Source organism: Hyperolius riggenbachi, chromosome 4, assembly GCF_040937935.1.
Source record: "Hyperolius riggenbachi isolate aHypRig1 chromosome 4, aHypRig1.pri, whole genome shotgun sequence".
In the NCBI taxonomy this organism is placed as follows: Eukaryota; Metazoa; Chordata; class Amphibia; order Anura; family Hyperoliidae; genus Hyperolius; species Hyperolius riggenbachi.
In genome coordinates, this window is record NC_090649.1 from 468,940,949 (window position 1) to 468,954,000 (window position 13,052).

Consider the following 13,052-nt stretch of genomic DNA (forward strand, 5'->3'; position numbering starts at 1 on the left):
ATCTCTCCCTTCTCCTTTCTATTCAGAACTATGTAAAAAGTTTCGGTTGAAGTTTCCTCATGAGTTAATGGAATAATGTCAGTTTTCTGAGCTCCTCTTCGAATCAGCGGCTGCAAAAACAAAGATTTCTCTCTGACGCCAAAGCCTCTCTGACTTGGAATCCCACACGCCGGTGCGATTTGTCCTGGCGTTAATAATATAGACGGCGTTTTCGCCTTTTTCCAAGCTTCCCCTCTCCCGCTAGTCAACAATCTTCACCCAACAGCGGCATAGCGTCTTCTGACACTGATCCTACGCAGCCTCCTTATCCTTTAATTCCTCGCTCGCGATTCCACTTATCTTCGCTAGTAAGTTCATGGCATGGCGACGGCCCCGGGATCGGCGAGCGGGTTTTTTTTGGAAGGGGAGGTTGAGCGACTGGAGGCGCCGGGCCACGACTAGTTTTCAAGAGGAAGGCCAAGACTTCCCCCGGCTCGTTCAGCTGTGATTCTCAACCGTAATGACACCGCAGGGCTTTGCCTCCTAATCAAAACCCTTTAAAGTCTGCATCGCTTCGGGCTTAGTGTCTGTGACAAGGTTAACTGAAATCCGCAGCAAGGATAACTGCTATCCTAAAGCAGCTTGTAACAGCAGGAAACATTGCAACACTATTTAAAAGGATTTTAAATAAGCAGATTTTATTTTAACACCGCGCTAATGCATCACAGCAGAAAATGATACAATAGACACACTCGAAATAGACATAATGCGTTTTCCCCCTGATCTGTGCTATTTAATCTAATGAATAGACTACAGCACAGCCTTCTGTTAGGAAGAAAAGGACAGAGACAAAAAAAAAGGAAAGAAAGAGAGAGAGAGAGAGAGAGTTCTCTAAGCGAGCGCAGCAGACAGCTTGGTCTGGCCTTCGGGAAACGCTGACACTGCAATCCTAACTATCCAGGTCAGTGTTCTTAAATGGTGAATACTGAATGTGGAGACCAATGTCAGATCCGCTGTATGCCGAAGACGGAGCTGCCAGCATAACGACAACCTTACTGCAATAACACCACTATAACAGTGTACCTCAAAATGAAAAGTGCAAAACTATTTAAAGAGGACCTGAACTCAGAACTTTCTCTCCGCTCTAAAACATACGCAACAGCATAATAACCTTTACAGAAAAAACATGTATATGTTGCAGCTGATAGAAACCCTGCAATAAATCTCCAGTGTGTCTACTTCCTATCTTCATGGAAGTAGACATATTGTTAACATCCTGAGGTTTCAAATTAGCCTCTCTGCCGTGGCAGTCAGCTGACACAGCTGAGGGATCAAATTACAACCTGTGATTAGACACAGATGAGGGAGAATTAGACAGGCTAAACCAGGGCTGTGGAGTCGGAGTCGAGAAATTTTGGGTACCTGGAGTCGGAGTCGGTGGTTTCAATAAACTGAGGAGTCGGAGTCGGACGATTTTTGAACCAAATCCATAGCCTTTGTAAAAATAAGACTAAGGGGTCGGAGCCGAGGAGTAATTTTGGGTACCTGGAGTCTGAGGTTTCATAACCTGAGGAGTCGGTTGATTTTTGTACAGATTCCACAGCCCTGGGCTTAAAGGGCAACTGAAGTAAGAGGTATACAGAGGCTGCCATATTTATTTCCTTTTAATCAATACCAGTTGCCTGGCAGCCCTGCAGGTCTATTTCTCTGCAGTAGTATCTGAATAACACCAGAAACAAGCATGCAGCTAGTCTTGTCAGATCTGACTTTAAAGTCTGAAACATCTGATCTGCTGCATGCTTGTTCAGGGGCTATGGCTAATAGTATTAGAGGCAGAGGATCAGCAGGGCTGCCAGGCAACTGGTATTGCTTAAAAGGAAATAAACGTGGCAGCCTCCATATACCTCTCTCTTCAGTTCCCCTTGAACGCTCTGAATACAGTACATACAGGGTGCATTTCTCTCTGGTTTCCTTCTGTCCTGTGCAAGACTGCTAATTTGGATTTCGCGGAATTGAAATTTCTGAATTTCCGGTTGGAAATCTTAATTCCCACCCGGAACTTAGAAAACGGAACTTGGAAATCGGATTTCTGCAGAAATACTGCACTACTGCAATTCGGTAATTTTATCCCAATCACAGAACTTGAAATCAATGGACCAATCAGAGAATGCAGAAACAACTCGAAAGTATTTGGCCAATCAAAGAATGCAAAAAATATCAAAAAACTCCCACTACTCGGAAATTGGAAATCGAACAGAAATCGAATTTCTGTAGAAATACTGCATTACCACAACTCGGCAATTTTAGCCCAATCACAGAACTCGGAAGTATTTGGCCAATCAGAGAATGCAAAAAATGACCAAAAAACCCACTACTCAGAAATAGGAAATCCGAACTCGGAAATTGGGAACCGATCGAAAATCCATGAAATCGGTAATCGGCATTGGCGGAAATTGTAATTTCTGCAGATTTGGAAATCGACATTTCCGACCATCCCTATGCAAGAGTTCAGGTCCACTTGGAAGAGGAGCTGAAAAAACGTATAGTAGAATGTAGTAGAGGATTCCTGATACTCACCTTTAGGTTAATTATCCTAGTTTCAGGATAAGAAAAACTTCCTGTATCTATGTATATTGTAGCTGTGTATTGGTGTTTAACCCCGCCTTGGCAGTGATGTCACTCAGCCTTCTGCCCAGTGGCATAGCAATAGGGGATGCAGAGGCCGCACCGATGTTCTTGGACCCAACATTTTGTACTGGAGCTGAACCCCACAGCTAGCAGGGTAACTACAACTTATGGGGCCCCCCAGGAAACTTTGATAGGGCCCCCAGTGTTCACACCCCTTCCATTGCCTTTCCCTAGTGATCCTCACAGCCTGGGGGCCCGTCTTGCAATGGTCATAAAACAAGTGTGGCCATCATGATCAACACACCCATAACAAGTGTAGCCACAAAAACACCCGATCTGAAGGATGGACACCTGTATCAAAGGAAGTGAAGTAGTAGTTGGAGGGAGCCACCCACAGCTCTGGCCCCCTCTGAGACTGCTGGGGCTGCTCCCCTCTAGTTATGCTCCTCCCCCCAGCCTCCTGTGCTAGAGGTTACTTATATACTGTAGTTGCAATACGTTTTCAGTTCCTTTCTTCTGGAGGCAGGTTGTGGACGACTCTCTTTACGCGGGCTGTCTGCAGCCTGTTCCCCCATTGGGGTGTGGAGCTGTAGAGTCACCCTTGAGCTTTACCGGGCTTGGGGTGACCTATGCTTCACTCCCCCCTGTCGTAGTGCTCCCAAGTCGCGCACTTTTGGCCTGGCATAATAAAGCACTTGGACGCAATACAAAATAAGGTAGGCCCTATCCTTTGGGAGGTGGGTGTGGGCAGCCCTCCCTGGCGGTGGCAGCACTTGGGGGGGGGCACCTCGCACTTCTTAACCTCCCCCCCCCCAGGGGGCGGCTGCAGAGTCTCTGAGCAGTGAGGGTGCTTGGAGTGCCCTGTTGGCCCCCCTTTTCCTGGGATCCTGGGGGGGCCTCCACGTGGCGATCCTGGATAAGTGCTAAATGCTGCGCAAACTGATCCCCCGCAGGGCAAAAATTTTGCGGTGAGTTAGTTGGCAAAACCCTGCATATCCTGGCATGCGAAAGTGAATGCAGATTTGCTTGAGCAGTGTCTCATGAATAAGCTAATTAGGCCTTATCTGCAAAGACAGGTATATAAGTGTTCACTTGGTGTTTGATGCACACACCCTTTTTGCAATTAGTTATATACTGTGATGGGGTGAGAGCGGGCCAACAGATCTCTGCTGTGGGGGTGGCACAATGTAGTTATGCCCCTGGGTTGCTTCACATAAAGGCAGCACATAGAATAAATGGAATACTGTATATTCTGGCGTATAACGACTTTTTAACCCAGGAAAATCTTCTCAAAAGTCAGGGGTCGTCTTATACACCGGGTGTCGTCTTATAGGGCGGGTGCTGAAACTTCCGAGCAGGACTGGAGAATCTGAGGTTGCCGCATACGGTGGGGGAGCTCAAAAACATCCACGGCCGCATCCCCGCTGTATGTAGTGACCGTATGAAAGCTGCAAGGGTGGTGCGGTACAAGTATGGTAGAAGAAAATCCACTCACCAGGATTCCTGGAAAGCAGGGCCGGCGCCACCATAGAAGCAAAAGGGGCATTTGCCCCGGGGCCCCAACCTCTGCTTGGATCCCAGCAGCGCTGACCCTGCAATATTTTCTTCCCCCACGACCCCCCGTCCCTGCTCGCACTGCTCCCCGGGGCCCTGCTGCAAGTATATTAGCAGCCATAATTACCTTATCCCCGTCGGGTGAGCAGACCGGCAGTGGCTGCTCTCTGAGACACTCTGTCTCCCTCCCACTCTATGACCTGGCGTGTGTTTACACATGACGCGCCGGGTCATAGAAAAAGGAGGGAGACAGCATGTCTCCAAGTGCAGCCGCTGCCCGCCCGCTCACCCAACGGGGACAAGGTCATTATGGCTGCTAATATACTTGCAGCAGGGCCCCGGGGAGCAGAGGGGTAATGGGGGGCCCCCAATGATGAATTTTGCCCCAGGGCCACAGGGCCCCTTGAACCGCCCTGCTGGAAAGAAGTGACTTATCGCGGTCCTGATGACGAGGTGAGGGGGCACCTCACTGGAAAGGCTATGAATACATCAACCAGCCAATCGCTGGTAAGTTACATCACTTGCCGTGATTGGTTGGTTGTTGTATACTGAGTACCACACACAGTACAGCACCAGTATCTGTACCTGTTTATACAGTATAGCACCAGTACATGCAGTACAGTGTGCAAATGTCCAATAGTCAAGAGGGGTACTCTTATAGGGCGAGTATATCCCAAAATGTATATTTTAACTGGAAAAGTTGAGGGGCCGTCTTATACGCCCAGTTGCCTTATACGTCGGAATATATGGTAGGTGGAAGTGGAGGAGGGCTGCTACACATGGGGAGTATGCAGCAAACTGAAGCAGGGGGCGTAACAATAGATGCTGCAAGGGATGCAGCCATAGGGGGGCCCAGAAGCCACAGGGGGACCTGTTTTGAGAGACTGACAACTAAGGGCAAGGAGAGAAAAAAACTTTCTGCTCTTTGCACAATTGTTCTAATGACTGCACCTGCTCAGCCACTGATAATGAATCATGCTAATTTTTGTAGACAGTCCCTATTCAGTGTGCAAGGGGAGGGGGCCCCATCGAAAATTTTGCAGGGGGGCCCAGTGATTTCTAGTAACGCCCTTGCACTGAAGGAAAAGTTGTTATATTTAGGGAATTGGGGGGGGGGGGGGGGTGAGTGTAAATCTATCTGTGACAGTAGTACTAATAATAGTAATATTAATAGAGAGCTAGTTTAGTCAGAAATATAATGCTGGGTCACAAGATGGGCTGCACTATTGCTACCTCTATTGTGTATTTGTTTTTAATACATTTTATCATTTTCCCACTAATGTAAGAAGTAAAAAAAAAGGAGAGACTCTTGATTTCATCATTGCCAACTACTTGCCTAAATGTTCCTAATTTCAACCTGTATCTGATTTTTTTTATTTTGTGTCTGGGATACTAATAATGCATAATACGGTCATTTGTATTCACGAATAAATGTTCTCATCCCTTATGTATTCATCTAAAAGGAAAAAAAAAAAAGTACAACAAGGTTTCTATGGTTACAAAAATCCATTACCTTTGAATAAAGAATGAAAAAGTTTGACTTAAAATGTATGCTATTTATTATAGTAAAAATTCAATGGCCTTCAGGAGGTTTTATAACTGCAGTCATTTTTCAGTGTCACAAGTGACCCATCGCAGCACTAGCTCAAACCCTCACCAGACGGGAAACGCAGATCTCTGTCATTTTCTCCTGCATGTTTTACATTACTGGAAAAAGTAAGAAAAATAATAGGGGGGGGGGGGGGGGTTATTGGATGTAGGTAACGCTCTGTACTACTGTGGCTATACAATGACTATACAATGTCTTATGTTACCCAACATGATTTGATGGTAGAATGCCACCAGGATCTGTTATACAGAACTAGCTCTCTAGTTGCATCAGTTTTTTTTGTATATTCTTGCTTTTTTTTTTAGTAGGAGGGCTTTTCGGTCTCTTTTAGGCCTGGAATCCACTAGAGTGATTTTTTGAGCGTTTCGGGAGCGCTTCTACAGTAGCGATTGCGATTAGCAACATTGCAATCGCTAGACAAGCAGCATTTTGGGAGCTTTTGCGCTTCAATGTAAAGTATATAAGCGCTGGCAAATCGCTCATGATTCGCTACACATGGCGATTTGAGTGTCGTTTTAAATCACTGCAAATTGTAAAAAAAATGATGATAAGTTTGAAAGGACCAATCAGAATTAAAATAGCTAATCGCAAATCTCAACACAATCGCTGGCAAAAAGCTTACACTTTTTAAAATTGGTCCCTATCCTATACAGCAATATCAATCCCTGCCATGTACTGAGGAGGACCAAAAGTCTGAAACAGGCTGTCTACATGTGGGGTTGATTCGGCTCTGTAAATGCTATAGGCTTACTATACACCAGCAGTTCTGGATGTAAGCCTTCCTTCAGGGGCATAAAGAGATCATTTGCATATTCAGTAGCGGTGCATTGTGGGTTACCACAGATGTTCACTTAAAGCTGAATTGTCACAAATACCTTCTGTTTTAAAGAGTATCTGAGCCGGAGCTCGGGTACACAAAATCTGATACTTACCTAAAGAGAGGGAAGCCTCAGGATCCTATTGTGGCTTCCCTCTCTAATCTGCTGTCCAGTCGCTGAGCGCGGCCCCACAGACGATTAGCGACAATGCATATTCGCCAATCACATCGGGGTCATGCAGCTCCTCTTCCTTCTACATGGCCGCGCAATAGCCGTCTTAGCCCGCGTATGCGCAGTAAGCCAGAGCCACTATTGAGCATGAGCAGGCGGGCTCGCGGGGCTACACCGCAATCATTAAAGCGGAATATAACCCTGCATTTCAACTTTGCTCTAAAACATTATTTACAGCATATTATATGCAACCAGCATTTTTTTTACTAGACCAGCATTGGAAGGGTTAAACACAGAGGTTTAAAGTTCCGTGGAGAGATATGCAGAAGTTCAGATGGATACATTTAACTAAATAGAATGTAACAAGTGATAAATGTTACACACTGTTTGGCTGTCCTCCAGCTCCTTCTCAGTCAGAGAGAGTGAGTCACATGCCACACTTAGATACATTTATGTAAACAAAATGTATCTATGTAAGCTTCGGATGCGTCTGCAGTTCTCTCCAGTAACTTTAAAGCTCTGTGTAACCCTTCCAATGCTGGTCTAGTAAAAGAAAAAAATGCTGGTTGCATATAATATACTGTAAATAATGTTTTAGAGCAAAGTTGAAATGCCGGGTTATATTCCGCTTTAATACGGAAGTGAAGCTGCGCTCTGCTTAATACGGGGGGCCGCGCTCTGCTGCCAACAAGACAGGGAAGCCTCAATAGGATGCTGAGGCTTCCTTCTCTGCAGGGTAAGAACTTGTATTATACCCGAGCTTTGGCTCGGGTACACTTTAAGGGCTCATTCACACTATGAGCGCTTTCGGGTTTTTTTAAGCACTGGCGATTTTAGAAATTGCCCTAAAAGCGCTTCTGCAAAGTTTTCCTATGATACTGTTCATATGGGCGTGTTTCAATATTTATTAAAATCGCAAATGCGCTACATGTACCATTTTCTTTCTGAGCGCATTGGCTCAATGGAAGGTATAGGGAAATCACTTTGTATAACAATTTCCCGAACTCTTTTATAAATAAATACATTGGGCTTGATTCACAAAAGAGTGCTAACTGTTAGCACGGCCGTTTTGCGCGCGATCGCGAATTTTCGCGCGAAACAATAACGTTTTCACGCGCAAACGTGAATTTTCACGCGAAAACGATATCGGTTTCGAGGGAAAATTTGCGTTTGCGCGCAAAAACGTTATCGTTTTGCGCGAAAATGCCCGTGCTAACAGTTAGCACTCTTTTGTGAATCAAGCCCATTGTATTTATTAATTTCTGGGTACAAGAGTTCACTTTTCTAAGTGCAAATCGCAGGGAAAAGCTCTTCAAAAATCACAGTATCAATCGCTCAGCATTTGCAACAGCGCTGGCCATTTATAATGTGAACATTAAATGAACCACACTGAGCATTGTTTTTGTAGTAAAAGGGGTTTTCGGGTCTCTTTTAGTCCACTATACTTTCCTACTGGTTTTGGGTCTCCTTGAGCTGCTTGGGTACTCTGCTATACTGTACAATTTATTCTGGCTCAATACAATTTGACAGTCACACACTGTACAAATCTTGCTTAAGGTGGATCCGAGATGAACTTTTACTCATTGTATAATTGTGTTCCTTTCCTATTGTTTATAGGGCATTCCTCAAGCCAAATATTTTTTTGTTTTTGTTTTAATACTCTAATTCCCTATAAACTAAACAAGCCCCGCCCAGTTTTTCAGAGAGCCTTGGCAGTAGCAAGGGCTCATGGGAGCTCAGTCTGGGCAGGAGGAGGGGGAGGTATTTCTAGCCAGAGATTTCAGAGGCAGAGGGGAAGAGGGAGGAGGAGGGGGGATTAGGTTTTTTTCAGTCTGAGTGCTGATGGTGCAGATAAGCCTGCCTCTGTGTAATGTTTACAAACAACATGGCTGCTATCATTGTATCACAGGAAGAAATAACCATATTCTATTAAAGCTGTTTGCAGCTAGATTTGCTGTGTAAACGATCTAAACTTTAGATAAGATATATAGACAAGTCACTTGTTATAGTTAGTTTTTCATCTCGGATCTGCTTTAAGTTTGTATGATTTCCAAACACGTCCAATCTCAAAAAAATTATTAAAAACAGGAAAATCAAAAAACAAATTTCTCAATCAAAAAATTTAGATTTTCCAGTACAGCCAATCTTTTTAATTGAATTGGAATAAAATTGAACAGAACAATTTGAATGTGTTTTGGCCACCTTGTAGCCCTTGAGAAACCAAGATCTCCATACCTTGTGTGTTACTGTTTCTCTCCACATCCCAGCCTCCTGAATACACTTGCCAATTTCATCTTGTTTAAAAAGTGGACCTGAACCCTTGCCCAGGACAGAAGGAAAACAGAGAAATGCACCCTGTATGTATTTAGAGACTTTACCCTGTCTAATTCCCCCTAATCTGTGACTTATAACCACTGTAATTTGATCTCTCAGCTGTGTCAGCTGGCTCCCTCTGCAGAGCAGCTAATTTGTAAACACAGGTTGTTAACCCTATGTCTGCCTCTATGAAAGCAGGCAGTAGACACACTGCAGATCTATTGCAGGATTTGTAACTGCTGTAACAAAGAAATGTTTTTCTTTAAAGATTATTATGCGGTTGCTTCTTTTTTTAGAGCAGAGAGGAAGTTCTGAGTTCAGGTTCACTTAAAAAAAAATTTAAGCAATTCAAAGAAAGCTGATGTGGCAGATTGTGCTTCTACACATTTGAGCAAATGAAACACGTATTAAGCAAATACCTCCTGCACTTACCGCTCACGTTGTATTCTGTATTCTTTCCTGTGTAGATCTCACGTCTATCCATATATAACACATAAGTTGTAAGGACTCCATTGGGGTGTCTAGGGGGCAGCCAGCGCACAAGTAACGAGCTAGCAGATGATGCTGCTGTAGGAGCCTGAACCTCTTCTGGAGCTGAAACGGAATAAAAGAGCATTAACATTTTTTCCATAAACAGTACAGTACTAATAACATCAGCATAAAAGTGAAACTAAACTTTCCAAAACAATTCATTGTTTAGGGGTTCAGTCACTCATTAGGCCCAGCAGTGCTGCTGCTGGAGGCTCTTCATTAGAGTTGCCACTGTTGGAAGGTCTTGCCTAGAGGTGTCACTATTGGAGGTTCCTCCCTAGAGGTGCCACTACTGGAGGTGTTTATCTGGAGGAGCTTCTTACCTAGGGGTGCCACTACCGGAAGTGTTTCCCTAGAGGTGCCACTACTGGTGCTTCCTACCTACAGGTGCCACTACTGGAGGTGTTTACCTACAGGAGCTTCTTACCTAAAGGTGTCACTACCGGAGTTGTTTATCTAGAGGTGCTACTACTAAGTGCCACTACTGGAGGTGTTTCCATAGAGGTGCCACTATTGGAGGTTCCACCCTGGAGATGCCACTACCGGAGGTGTTTATTTAGAGGTGCCACTACCGGAGGTGTTTCCATAGAGGTGCCACTACCGGAGGTGTTTATGTAGAGGTGCCACTACTGGAGGTGTTTTCCTAGAGGTGCCACTACCGGAGGTGTTCATGTAGAGGTGCTTCCAAAGAGGTGCCACTACTGGAGGTGTTCCCATAGAGGTGTCACTATTGAAGGTTCCTCCCTGGAGATGCCACTACCGGAGGTGTTTATCTAGAGGTGCCACTACTGGAGGTGTTTCCATAGAGGTGTCACTATTGGAGGTTCCTCCCTGGAGATGCCACTACCGGAAGTGTTTATTTAGAGGTGCCACTACCGGAGGTGTTTCCATAGAGGTGCCACTACCGGAGGTGTTTATGTAGAGGTGCCACTACTGGAGGTGTTTTCCTAGAGGTGCCACTACCGGAGGTGTTTATGTAGAGGTGCTTCCATAGAGGTGCCACTACTGGAGGTGTTTATCTAAAGAAACTTCTTACCTAGAAATACCACTTCTAAAGGTATATCCCTGGAGGTGCCACTACTGGAGGTATTTCCCTAGAGGTGCAACTGCTGGAGGTTTTTCACTAGAGGAGCCACTACTGAAGATTCTTCCCTAGAGGTCGTAACTCCGATTCAATACTGCAGCTATGGACGCTTTGTTTAGGGATTGAGTCGTCTTTCTTGTTTTACCCTTTATATTATGTGTACTCTTGTACATTTACAGTACTATATACTAGACAAGACAAGACAAATAACATTTATATCGCGCTTTTCTCCTGGCGGACTCAAAGCGCCAGAGCTGCAGCCATTAGGACGCGCTCTATAGACAGTAGCAGTGTTAGGGAGACTTGCCCAAGGTCTCCTACAGAATAGGTGCTGGGTTACTGAACAGGCAGAGCCGAGATTCGAACCCTGGTCTCCTGTGTCAGAGGCAGAGATACCATCCAGCCACTCAATTTACTAAGATGTATAACAAATGCGCCAACGTAGTTAAAAAAAGAGGAGGTAGTGGTGGACTTACCTCCTCCAAGAAGACACCAAAAATTGTTGGTTTATAGTAAACAACAATTTACTCACAATACTCCAAAAGTGCACTGCGTTTTGCAGGTTAAATCCTGCTTCATCAGGCAATAACAATGGAGTAATAGCATATAGGGTCAGCATAAGAACCAAGCACCTCTGGGATTTACAGTGCTAGCTCCTCCTTTCTGAAGGTTAACATCCAATGGCTGTGGGGAAGAGGTTGCTCTTTTGTAAATAGGAGAGTGATCACCATCTATCCCGATCCATTAGGGGGACAGTCATGATATAATGCCCCCCCACCCCCGCCTTAATACGGGTTGCATTAACTTTGGCAACTAAAAATGTGTTAAAGAGTTTACTATATAGAGGATTTTACTATAGAGCGTTTACTATAAAGCGGAACTGTAATTGTTATAAAACAAAGAGCTTCACTTACCTGGGGCTTCTGCCAGCCCCGTGCAGACTTCTTGTCCCGCTGCACCATTCCTCCACGATCCTCCATTCACCCGCCACCAGCTACTTTCATTAGGACGCTATTGCGGGCTGGAACGCGGAAAGAGAGACGGGTGGCTGGGGGGCGCAGGTGCAGTTGCCGTCGACTTGCAAAGTAGCTGACGGCGGGAGAACAGAGGATTGTGGAGTAGCGGCGTGGGACAGAAAGGCTGGCAAAAGCAAAGTGAAACACTGTTTTATAACAATTTACAGTTCCGCTTTATTCAGAAGTCATTCATGCTTTAACTCCACTCTCACTTTACCTTCGCGTGGTAGTGTATCGAGTATCCAATCCCAAAATAGAAGTAACTAATAACGCCAGACAGAAGGATTAGAAAGAACTGGAGAGAAAGGAATTCCAGAGCATCTGAGGGCAGGAGCGTATCTGGGTAATATAACGCCTATGGGAAACATTGAAATTTTGCCCCTCCGACTCCCCCGGTCAGCACCCCCTTTCCCTCTAAAAACAGAAAATATCACCTAGGAGAAAACTCAGGTGAAAAAGTGAATTGCATATGGGCCTAGGTGTTGGAAAACTCAAAAATCCAGATCTTTTAAAGGACACCCGAGGTGAAAATAAACAAATGAAATAAACAATTGTATCTATCCTCCTTGTCCTAAAAATGACTTTTTAACATATTTCTCAGCTTTATTTTTATGTTTTAAGTTTTTACTGTTTTATTGTTTTTGCTCAATGACACATTCATTGAAGTATGCCAGAGCTAAAATCTATGAACTATTGACCCTTTGTATCTCTTCCCTGCTCTCAGAAGCCATTTTCTGCAAGTGTTTTATAGTTGTAATTTCTTACCAGTGAGTCTGACCCAGTCCTGACACTGTAGTCTGACCCAGTCCTGACTCAGACAGGAACTGACACTTACATACCTGATGTTTAACTCTTTCCGGCAGAGAAAGAAAAAAAGGAACACAGCCTAGTTATTTGTGTGCTGGGCACTGTGCATACATATGTCTATCTCATCATGTCACCTCAGGTATCCTTTAAGATCAGGGGTTGGTCACACAGTGTAAACATTATTTGTGGTAGGAATACAGGCACAGCTAGAACTGTAGCCCAAAAAAATCACTCCAGCTTATGGAAGTAATGCACCAGGTATGGCTCTCTGTGGTGTCTAGTGTTGGTGTTTGAATTTGGGACCACATCGTTTCGGCAGCCGAATAGATGCTTTCAGCACCAGTACAGCATCGAAGAGCAGGACGGGGTGCGTTTCATTTACCGTAACTGTGATACCTCCTCTTTCCAAGCTGGAAGGTAGAAGTATCAGAGTTACATAAACGCATCCTGTCCCGCTGTTCGGTACTGAAATGGTTCTGAATCTGTTTGGGTGCGAAGCCACATGGTCTCAAATTCCAACACTAGTGGTGTCCTTTGCT

At 44.7% G+C, this 13,052-nt stretch overlaps 1 protein-coding gene across 7 annotated transcripts in view; it reads right to left on the reverse strand.

Annotated features, from left to right (window-relative positions):
* USH2A (usherin) overlaps positions 1-13,052 on the reverse strand; it is a 1,078,291-nt gene that overhangs the window by 567,609 nt on the left and 497,630 nt on the right. For all 7 annotated transcript variants that reach the window (XM_068232882.1, XM_068232881.1, XM_068232884.1 and 4 more), the window contains one exon: positions 9,508-9,669. In XM_068232882.1, the coding sequence (XP_068088983.1) occupies positions 9,508-9,669 (162 nt within the window). The remainder of the gene's footprint in view (positions 1-9,507; positions 9,670-13,052) is intronic.